Source organism: Hydra vulgaris, chromosome 08, assembly GCF_038396675.1.
Source record: "Hydra vulgaris chromosome 08, alternate assembly HydraT2T_AEP".
Taxonomy (NCBI): Eukaryota; Metazoa; Cnidaria; class Hydrozoa; order Anthoathecata; family Hydridae; genus Hydra; species Hydra vulgaris.
In genome coordinates, this window is record NC_088927.1 from 28,045,445 (window position 1) to 28,058,296 (window position 12,852).

The 12,852-nt window shown below is 27.9% G+C and overlaps 1 protein-coding gene across 1 annotated transcript; it reads right to left on the bottom strand.

Moving 5' to 3' along the window:
- Positions 1-735: 735 nt before the first annotated feature.
- LOC136083201 (uncharacterized) lies at positions 736-2,063 on the bottom strand. Its single transcript, XM_065802607.1, has 3 exons — positions 1,520-2,063; positions 965-1,470; positions 736-867 (listed from the first exon to the last, which is right to left on the bottom strand). Exons 1-3 carry the CDS (start codon positions 2,061-2,063, stop codon positions 736-738), a joined length of 1,182 nt encoding a protein of 393 aa, XP_065658679.1.
- Positions 2,064-12,852: the final 10,789 nt, after the last annotated feature.

Sequence of the window (12,852 nt, forward strand, 5' to 3'; positions counted from 1 at the left end):
AAAAATTATTGTGATTATAAATAACATAAAATTATATATAACCCAGATATTAAAGGTAAACAATTTTACCAAATACTGGCCATCTTAACCATTTATTGGCCGTTGGTTGTATTTGATTGAATAGGGCATTGTAATTGATTTATTATCATAAAATAAAAAAAAAATAAAAAGCACATTATAAAATCAAGATAACTTGTTCAATTAAATTATTTATACACTCATTAAGATGAATTAACATGAACAAAAATACCTAAAAAATATTTCTTATAAAATATCATCTTTTTTCACCTTCTTTTAAAATATCATTTTTTTTTCACTTTGGTCAATTTCTTCAAGTTTGATATATGATCTAGCTTTTTTTTTCCAAAATTTTATTTTTTTTCTTTCAAAATCGTTTGTTTTTCAACTTTTCTATTTTCAATAGCTACCTTTGAAGCCCTATCTTCAAGCTTTGCATTATAAGCCTCCTTTGGTCAGAACAAAAAACTTTAAATTAGAGTTTTTTGAGTGTTTTTTTGTTTGTTTAATTTGTGGAGAAGGATATGTAAGAACATCTGAATCTTTGTCTGATGGACAAGATGAATTAGCAAATGGAAGATCTGCTAATGTTTTGCAAAAAACTTTTTTTTAACATTTGAATCTAATGTTGATTTAATTACTTTTACTTCTTCAAGACATATATCAGTATTAATATTCAAACCCAGAGTATTGTCTTGAACAGAAAAATCAATAAATTCATTGTCTTGTTATAATATTTGAATATTGCACAGCATTGTCTTGAATTAAAAAATCAATAAACTCATTTTCTTCTAGTGGTTTAGTAGAAGACAGCGAGTTAATCGCAAAGCTGTTTTCTGATAGATCAGACTATAATGGAAGGTTGTTTATTGTTGAAATGTTGCATACATTTTGACCAGGGACAGAAATCTGAAATTTTACTATATAAAATGTTTGGGATATATGCCTCTTTATTAAAGGGATAAATTCCACAAGCTCTAAATCCTGAGCGTATATTTGTGACAGTCATAGCATATTTCCACGCTTTTGAAAATAAACCGCAAAAGTAAGAATGCAAAACTACTACACCTGGGTAGTCATTCATCATTGTTTGGCATTCCTCAGAAAAGGCATTTTTCAGTGACTTGAAAACTGTTCTGTCACAAGGCTGCAACCAGTTGCTGGTGTGAGGTGGAAGTTTGACAATTTCAATTTGGTTTCTGATAGCCAGCTCAATCATTTCAACAAAATTGTGTGAGTCATGTCCATCTAGGATTAAAATCTGTGGTCTTGCTGAGCCAATATTTGGAAGAAATGTTTTCTCAAACCATAACTCTGCAATACCTCGTTTTGTCCAGCCCTTTTCAGACACACTCCATGTTGCTCCTATTGGAGCATTTTCGGTATCAAAACCATAAAGAGTTCGTACAATTTTTCCTTTCCCAATTATATGAGGTGGTATGACTTGACCAGCTGCATTTACGCAACATATAACAGTAATTGTTTCCTTGTTGCCACTTGCTTGACTGAATATATTTTGAGCCTTTCCTGGCAACAACACGTCTAGGTTTTTGCTCTAGTTGCATCCCTATTTCATCCATGTTCCACATACATTCTGGTTTGTCCTGTAAATTCTTACTTTGTATCAGAACTTCTAAAGAAGTAAAATTTTTGGAAACCTTTATCCTATCCATACACATGTGTCGTATAGAAGCTGTAGCTTCTGGACAACAAAGACTAACACAACTGTGTCTCTTTTTAAGTAGTTGCCACCACTTTTCACTAAGTCGACCATTTTTAAAACTTATGTTATGTTTTTTAGCAAGCTTAGCAGTATAAGGGATAAATGTTTTTTTCCCAAAACTGATTCCCCTTTGGGCACGATTGCCAGCATAATCAATTAGTTTTTCTTCAAGATCACCTAGCATTGGCTTTTTCCCTTGTTTCGCTCCTATTTTGGACTTTCCAGAGATTATGGTTTGCAGAGTCGATCGCGGAACTTTATATGATACACTTGCTTTCCGTTGAGACATACCTGATGCAACTGCATGTACTGCTAGTTTCATGTTATTCTCAGTCCATAGCATGCATTTTTTTATTATCCTTATTGAAATAACTGGTTTCATGGCTTCATATAATATTATTATCTATTAAAAATAAAAAATAAAACATACATTCATAAAATACTTTTAGGAAAATCATATATTTACTTTAATGGTGTATTTTTATTGAGTCAGCACTATCAGAACATAATTAACTAAAACTTTCTGAGTTCATTCTACTTTTAAAGTAACTTTAAAATTAGTAACTTTAAAATGATTTTAAAACTAACTTTAAAATGATTGAGCATTTTACTTTTAAAGTAACTTTAAAAGTAGAATTAACTCAGAAAGTAACTTTAAAAGTAGAATGAACTCAGAAAATCAGAAACTATTTTAAATGTGGATTTTGTTAATATTTAACTTAACTTTTCTCACACATGAATAATAACTAAGTATGAGAAAATCCTATACAAAAATATGAAACTAAAATTTTTTATACCTAATACCATTTATTGGCCATGGATTAATTAACTGGCCAGTAAATGGTTTATTAGAAAAGGATTAATCTAATTCAGTTAAAACATTATATATGAAACATCAACTAAATACTTTTGTTTCAAAGTGTACATAAGATATTTATCTTTTTATTCCTTCCTGAATGGACTGGCACAAATACTTGCAACGCACAAAAAAAAGACTCTAAAGTATGAATTTAAGAAAACAAAGCGTAAAATTGTTACATTTTTTATAATGTTTTTGACATTTAGTTTTAGCGACTAAAACCTTCTAGAACTTTCCTGAAATTGCAATATTTACAAAGTTTTAATGAAGTCATTGAGTTTAAATAATAATATAGGACAAGTTGTGTCATAGTTTTTTATATTGAAATTAAAAAACCTACCAAACAAGTAAATAAAAAAATGTTTATTAAACAAGTAAAGGATTTTATCAGGCAAATACCAAATGAAACTACAAAATAAATATATCAGTATATGTGTATGTATAGGTATATCTGTGTAGAGTATATGTGTGTATGATATATGTGATTGTTTACATTAACTATGTGTGTATATATATATGCATACATATGTATGTATGAGTATATGTGTGTATATGTATCTGTGTACAGGGACATATGTGTTGTATGAGTGTGTGTATATGTGTGTGTATATGTATGTATAACTGTATGTATGTTTGTATATGGATGTTATTTATGTTTGTGTGTTTGGATGTATTTGTAGGTATGGGTTTATGGGTGTTTTTGTATGGTAGTGTTTATGGGTGTAGTTGTAGGTATGTTATTTATGTTTGTGTGTATGGGTGTATTTGTAGGTATGTGTTTATGGATTTATATATAACAACAACAAACAAACAAAAAATGATCAAAATATATTGAAATAATATAATTAAAAAAAAAATTAAAATTTCACTTTAATATATTAATCATAATATATTTCACTTTAATATAATATCACATTAAAAATTACATTTTATTTTTAATTTAAATACAAAAAATTAAATTTAATGTATAAATTAAAAATATATAAAAAATTATTAAAAAAAAAAAATTAAAAAAACAAAAAAACTTCTTCTTACTAACAATACAATTTACCGTATCTTAGATATTATTTTATTATTATTTCCTACTAACCACTATTACTACTTTAACTACTACTAATTAATTTTATTTACTGCTACTGTTATTATTTGCCTCATTAAATCTATTATTATTATTGTTTATTGTTATTATTCATTATTATTATTATTTTGTTATTATTGTTTTTATTTAATATTATTATTATTTTGTTATTATTGTTTTTAGTTGATACTATTATTATTTTTAATTTTTACAATAACTATGCCATCGTAGGTCTTTACGCAGGTTAGCCCTAGAGAAGATGCATCAAAACATAGTCATAAGAATACATAGTCTGGAAACACGGACCGTTTCCATTGTTTTTCGATTTTAACTTGAAAACTGCACAACGACCCGGCAAACCTGCACAAGTTTAAAAAATGGCATTTTTTAACAGCGATTTCGAGATAAATAGTGATTTGGAATGTTTGTTTGACGTGGTTGAAGGAGGATTTTTGAACAATGACATTAACTTAATTACAGATATAGATTCTATTGTTTCTGATATTGATATTTATAGAGATAATGTCGAACAGCATGCATGCATTCAGTGTCCCAAAGTTTACAAGACAATTAAAGGTTTAAAGAGACACATTGCATCGAAGCATATTTTAGAGAGTTTTGAAATAGATTCTTCAAAAATGTATAATACGGAGAACTCTTCTAATACATTGTCATCACTAAAGCTGAAAAGCATAGTTGAAGAATGTGCAAGTTTATTGCAAATGGACATGTGTCTGCCATTTGATATAAGAAAACAGTTCTCATGCGAGAAATTTAGTTATTCATTAGATGATGCTGAAAATCTTTGGCAAAAGTTAAAACCAATAATAGAACAATTTAAAGGCAATAGTGATTTATTTTATCAAGATTATTATGGATTGTTGAGCGAAAATCTACTAGCTTCACACTTCAGCGATCTAGCTTTGAGTAATACACGACTCACTGAAATGTCTTCTCTTATATTAAACAATCTTTCTGATATAAAACCAAATACTATTAAATCTGTAAATACAACTCAGGAAATAACTGATATAGAGAGAAAGAGTTTACAATATCTTAATGGATATATTTTTCAGAGAGTGTATACTAAATTTAAAAGTAGTAAAAATGTATGTAAGTATAGCCAATAGTGAGTTTCAATTTTACTGCGCTGTAGGGTTATGGAAGATGATACTCAGACACTTGTAAATATTAGAGATAAAGGGGGTTTGTGGAAAGTAAACAATATAATTCAAGATCATAAAAAAACAACACAAGTTTTTTCAAAACTAGATCCTGAAGTTCTAATCGAGTCCATATCGACAAATTATATTGTTTTATCCCTTTATAAACAAGTTTGCAATGATCCAGAATCAACTGAAGTTAGTAAGAATTTGCTAGAGCACTTAATTACATTATTTGTAAGAGTTCGTTCATTTTCTTATGCCAAAGATATTACTGAAAAACATAAGATGAGAAAGAAAACCTGTAAAACTCGTTCATTGCGATGCGAAATAAAGAAAGCAAGTGAAGGAAATTGACATAAATATTGAACATAAAAGGCTATTTTCATAGCCACATATCTTTTTAAAACATTAATGGCATAAAACTACTTTAATTCTGTTTAAAATTTTACTTAATATTTACTTAATTTATTAAGATAGCACTTCAATAAACTTTTTGTTAGCTTTTTGTTGTAAATCTCATAGTAAATTCAGGGTTATGATCAATTGCGTGTATATATATATATATATATATATATATATATATATATATATATATATGTATATATATATATATATTAAATATATGTATATATATATATATATGTATATATATATATATATATATATATATATATATATATATATATATATATATATATATTACGTAATTTATCATAACCCTGATCATTTAATATATATATATATATATATATAAATATATATATATGTGTGTGTGTATATATATATATATATATATATATATATATATATATATATATATATATATATATATATATATATATATATATATATATAAATATATATATATATACATCACACTGACATCACACTGATTAAGGGATAGACGAGGGTACATGCATAGACTGATTTAGGGAGAACCTGCAAGTAAGTTGTTAGCACATTGAAAGGTTTGGGTTAGGGGAGGGATCAGCTTTTTTTCATTATTTTTCCTTTTTCTAAAAAAACACATTAAATAAACTAAAATTTTCTAAAAAAAACACACTTAAAGAAAGGTAACATATTTTATCATGTTTTGCTCACTATAGTTGGCAAGAGTAAGTATATATATATATATATATATATATATATATATATATATATATATATATATATATATATATATATATATATATATATATATATATATATATATATAGTTTCCCCTAAAAATAAAATGTCATTAATTTCGTTTAAAGAGGTTACACACCCCATGAACCTTGATTACACCTTAGTTCCCTAATAAAAGTTTTTTTTTTTCTCAAAAAGTATATCAACCTGGGTCTCAAAAGAACCAGAATTTTATACAAATTTTAGAAATAATTGAAAAAAATCAATTTTTTTTAAACCAAAAATTATTAAGATCAAAATTATTAATAATTTTGTGACATTTAGTAGCAATATCTTTTTAAAAAGATTTTCATAAGGAAGAATAAAAATATTTTTTTAATAATTAAAAAGAGCTATTTATAGAAAAGCAAACTTTGATCACACCTGCGACCGTCGGTCACAGTCCCCCTTTATTTACTTATAAATAATTATGCAAGCAAATAGAAAACAAGCAAAAGTTATTCCAAGTGAATTAAAATTATAAGTATTGATCTTGTTTATTTTAAATGTTTACTATACCTGTGGCGGATTTAGTATAAGGCGTGGGGGGCAAGCTGATCCCCATGCCCCCTACAACAGTCAAACTGCGCCCCCTAAAATATTCAAAAAAATAATTTTCCTTTTAAATAACCCTCAGGAGGGGGTCCAAAATCAGTAGTTTAACTTACTTGAACTTGATGGAAGCCCGCCAATTTATTTTAATAAAATATGCCAATCGCATTTTGTTTAGAAATATTTTTTCGAAGAAAAACACAATGCCTTTATACTAATTCATTTATAGATACTCTTACCATTATAAATGACAAATAATGCTTTTAAAACTTTGTGGTTATGAAAATAACCTTTTTTTTTCAATTAATAAATGTGAAAAAGCAGAACTTGATGTTGGTTTGTAATTTGAATTAACTTTGAACTATTTTTTTTTCTTTTCGGTAAAGGATTATTTTCAAAATAGTGACTTGATTGTGAAAATTGTGACTTGATTGTATTGTCATTGTAGCCAAAATCTTTGATAGATGGATTATCTTTTCTGCGACCAATTGCACGTTGTCTTCCAAAATAGTTTTCAAGGTCATCTTGGCAGAATCTTTCAGAAAATACAAATCGAACACCATTTTCAAGTAAAAATTTAACAACTTCTTTAAATGAATGCACTGTTATTTGCAAACCTTCATAAGTTTGAGAAGAAATAAACATTTTTGATTTTGAGCTTTCATCAAAACTTCCTTCTCGTTGATCTATAGATTCTTTCTGCAATTTAAAGTATAAGAGGAAGTTATCTAACCAAGCAAATCTTGAATCATCTAATGATTCATAAGGTTTTAAAAATGACTTTCTTTTTGTTATATGCTCAACACTGTTCTTTACATTCAAACAATCAAAATACATATCCATCATTAAACAAAATTCTGCAGTTCCAGCAGCTTCTGGTGGTCCAAACTGCTTTAAAACATTTCCTACCGTTTCGCTCAATACTTGGGATGCAAGATGTACCCTCATCACAGAATATGGTGTTAAGTTTACATGATCGCTTGTTAGTTTAGGAACAAGTTTTAAACCTCTTTCTAAATCAGAATTATAAAATGTTGAAATATGATTTCAAAAAAGAAAAAATCCACTATTCCACATGTAGCGTGATTTACATCCAGAACCAGAATTACTTAGACAGTTTCGAGAAGTTTTGATTAGATGAGGTACATCTGCAAAGAAAAAGATGAATCTATTATCATTACTAAATAAGTTTTTAGTGCGATATATAATTTTTTTCCCTGAGCCACCATCTAATTTCTTATGCATTTTGAAAAACTTCCTATTTGGAGATGCACCATCTGCAGTTGCAGCTATGACTTTCAAATTTATACTCTCCAGATAACGCACTGCTTTCCAAAATATTGGCATAAGTTGTGTCGATGTTACTCCAGTTGTGGCAAATGTTGCTAGACTATAGGAAAGTGGGTTTACTATACTTTTAACATGAAAAACTAAAACATAAGAGGCTAGCTCTCTCACATTTTTAAGTGTTGCATAGTTAGTTTGAATATCTCCTAAATCTACAAATCCAATTAACTCACCAGAGTATTTATCCCATACCAAATCTTCTTGAACTTTCATTTCATCAAACAGAATTGTAACAAATCGTTCAGAACTAGAGAAGTTAGAAGTTTTATTTGCAAGATCATTAATGACTTGAAGATTAAAACCTCTTGAAGGATGTATATAATTTTGGTAGTCTCTCAAGGTGCGTAAACTTGGAAGAACTAAAAATCCTGAACCAGTCTTACTATCAAAACGCAAATCAGAATATGCTGACGAAGATTTAGCTGCTAAATTGAGACAAAATTTTATTATCATTGGATGATATTTAACACTACAGGGGCTAGGAGCTTTAATATACTTTTGCTGCTCATTCCAAAATAGTTTCATGAAGTCTGGAATATTTTTTTGATTAAAACCAGAGTACAATGTTTTAAGGTCTTGATCAAGTTCTAAATTAACTTTTTCACTTTCCATATTCAAAACTGTTTTCATATGTTCAATCTGATTTTCCAACTGTTTGCATTTTAAACGATGTTGTTGCAAACTTAATTTAATTCGTTCGGTGGAGGTAAATTTAAGAGGAGCATTCAGCTTTGCAGGTTGGTTTAAAGTTTTATTTTTATTATTTACTTCATAATTAGTTTTAAGTTGCAAAGAATGGCATGAATAACAACAACTCTGGGATTTTATTAAAATATTACAATTAAGTGAACGATAAAACTCATCTTGATTTAATCTAGGTTTAAGAGGAAGTTGCTTAAAAAGCAAGTAGTTTTAGTTATAACATGCTTTCCAAATTTAAAGTTTTGGTTGATTAACTTTTTACTTCAACACCAGGACAAAGAACAAGAGTTTCAATATGACTTATAAATTTTGATAAAGAAACATTTAAAAAAGATCCTTTATATTGAAGGTACAATAGATGATCTATTGGTAACATCCAACCAAAAATTCTTACACAATAGTTTAGCAACTCGTCGACATAAATTTCATACTTTGGTAAAATATGTTCTGGAGAATTACAAGTAATTACTATAAATATATCATCCAAAGAAATTTTCCAACAATCATCAAGAGAAAGCTTTAAAATACGTTTTGTAAAATCATCAAAAGATTTGTAACATGACGTTGTAGTTCGAGAAATTAACTCTTGCGTCACTAAAAACTCCTCACGTTTTGTAATGGATATTGAACTTCGCTGTGATTGATTACTTTTCTTAGGGAGATTTAGAGTTGGCAATGCTCCATCCTTTAAAATTTTTTGAGATGAGTAAACCCAAAATTGATCTTCAGTAAAGTAAAGCTCGCAAATATAAAGGTTGAAGGAATCAATTCGTTTTTTCAAAGAATCATCGATGAGTCTGTCTCTAGTAATTACGTTAATAAGCTCATTACTCCATTTCTTATTTGCATCATTAGTTGGAGTAGGAACTTTGAAAATGCTGATACCTTTGTGTCTTCTTGAAGTTGAACAACCAAATATTGCACAATTTTCACCAGGCATATCAAAAAAATCAATTTCAATAAAAATAGAAAGACAACTTAAAAAAATAACAGGCAACTGCTAACAACAACAATCTTTTTGTGCAGGTTCGGAAGTCCGGAAACGAGAAAAAACAGTATGAAAGAGTTAAAACAATGCGCTATTGTTCGCTTCCAAACTATATCTTTCTTATAACTATGATCAAAAGTAGCTTTAGATTTTTTGAAAAAACGCAGACTTAAAATGCGCGTCACAAGTTTAGCGCATGCGTTGTTGCTTAAATGTTCCGTCGTAAAAACCTCGTGGATACAAAGTCACTGTATTTTTTATTTAAAGCAAGTTTACTATTTATTTTGAGGATCAAGATGATCGAAAATAACGTTTACCAAGATTTGGAAGATGTAACGAGTAAGATTTTTTATTATTATTTTATTATTTATCTATTATCAGTTTCTATTCAAGTATTGAGTAAAATTTTCATTTATTTCAAAAATAAATGTGAGTGTAAACACATACATATATGTTACAAATATATATATATATATATATATATATATATATATATATATATATATATATATATATATATATATATATATATATATATTAATATATATATATATATATATATATATATATATATATATATATATATATATATATATACATATATATATACTATATATATATATATATATATATATATATATATATATATATATATATATATATATATATATATATATATATATATATGTATATATATAAGTATATATAGATATATATATATATACATCTATATATACGTATATATACATATATATATATATATATACATCTATATATATGTATATATACTTATATATGTATGTCTATATAGAAATATATATATATGTACGACTATATATACATATCTACGTACATGTATATATATATATATATATATATATATATATATATATATATATATATATATATATATATATATATATATATATATATTTATATATATATATATATATATATATATATATATATATATATATATATATATATATATATATATATATATATATATATATATATATTTGTAACATATATGTATGTCACATACTATGTGTTTACACTAACATTTATTTTTGAAATAAATGAAAATTTTACTCAATACTTGAATAGAAACTGATAGTAGATAAATAATAAAGTAATAATAAAAAATCTTACTCGTTAAATCCTCCAAATCTTGGTGAACATTATTTTCAATCATCTTGATCTCCAAAATAAAAAGTAAACTTGCTTTAAATACAAAAAAAAGTTACTTTAAATTACATAATCCACGAGGTTTTTACGACGGAACATTTAAGCAACAACGCATGCGCTAAACTTGTGACGCGCTTTCTAGGTCGGCGTTTTTTTTAAAAATCTAAACCTACTTTTGATACATCTTCTCTAGGGCCAACCCTTTACGCACCATCGGTTTGTAACTGTTAGTAAATGTCCCTCACTTTTGTATTTTTATATACAGTTATTAAGTTGGAAATATATTAATTGATTGATTGATATAAGAAAAGCTTTTAAAAGTGGCCAGTAAATGGTTAATGGCCGTTAATTGGCGTATTTACCCTAATTATTAAACATTTAACAACTTGGACGTACAAGGCAACATTAGAATAGCAAAAGAGATGTAATAACTTTTAAAAAAAAACTGTTGCTATGGCCGTTGCTAGGCACTAAAAATATACCTTCATGTATAAAATTGTAAATATTGTAAAAGCATAAAAAAGCTTAGAAAAAAAATTATACCACGAAAAAGAGCGTAAATTTTACATTAGAATATCTAATTTGCCAAAACATCAATTTTTGAAAAAATTTTATATTTTGATTATGCTTTTGATTTTGTCTTTTGATTATGATTATGTTGATTATGTACCTTAACAATATTTGTAGGGCTGCATCCCTATATACTCTTATGGGTAGATTACTATTGCTTCATATGATATAGGGTAATATAGTTCAATTTATTATTTTAAAAACTTATATATTTCGAAGTTTCGAGGAGCCATGGCGCAGTGGTTAAAGGCAGGGGTTGCGCCAGCTGTTTTCGGTCTTCGAGATATTTAACTTCCAGACATGGAGCAAACGCCAAACATTTATATGTTAATACTTATGTCAAATAAGGATGCTCTGCAAAAAATTGCTATAATTGGAGCTTGTGAAAAAAATAGTCTTAAAGTTTAAGCCCCTCTCTTGCCCTAAACTTGAGAGTAACAAGTTGATGAAATATTTTTTGTACTATTGTCTAGACTTATATTTATCCAGAAATTTTTAGTTTCATTGTATAATTTCTTAGCGTTCAAAAATTATGAAAATTTGCAAGCCTCGCAAATTATTATTATTATTATTATTATTATTATTCAGTGATCAAATACAAATACAATAATCTATTTATAATTTGATGAAGAGGTGCTACACCAGGCCCCCCTATGCTGACGAACATGGAGATACATAAGCTACAGACAAAGCAGCAATTGTATCTATAAAGTTACTTTCTTATGTTGTTTTTGAAAGCGTTGATGGATTGAGCGTTCACTGCTTCTTGCGAAAGCGCATTCCATGGGGCGACAATTCTATTTGAAAAAAAGTTATACCGCTCCTCGCAGTTTTTTACCATCTGACGTTCTAGTTTATGGTTATGGCCTCTTAGAATATACTTATCTTTACTTTTTGAAATTTTTTGTGGGACAACAAAACTAACAAGCTCGAGTTTACGAGTGATTTTGAATTGCTCGATTAGATCTGCTTTTTTGCGGCGTTCTTCAAGAGTTGTTAAACCGAGCCGTTGGAGTCGATCTTCATAGGTCATGTGTTTAATAATCGATATTGTTTTTGTTGCTCGATGTTGGACTTGCTCGAGAATGGCAATGTCTGATTTTAAATGCGGTGACCAGGCTTGTACAGGAAACTCAAGATGGGGGCGAATGTAAGTGAGATACAGAGTGCGCCATAACTAAAAACTGCGACTGCGAAATGTTTTTTTGAGTCGCCATAGCACTCTATTTGCTACTGATGCGGCTGACTCTATTTGCGGTCTAACGTTAAGGTCATTCGAAACCATCACACCAAGGTCTCTTTCGACTGCGGTTTTTTCGAAAGAACGACGGGTGCCGTCGACGTTTGACATTGAGTATTTGTACGTTGACTTGTTACATCCGCGCCCAACATGCATTACTTTGCATTTCTCAACGTTGAAATGCAAGAGCCAAATATGTGACCATTTCACTGCTCTGTCAACGTCATCTTGGAGAGTGATGTTGTCCGACTCCT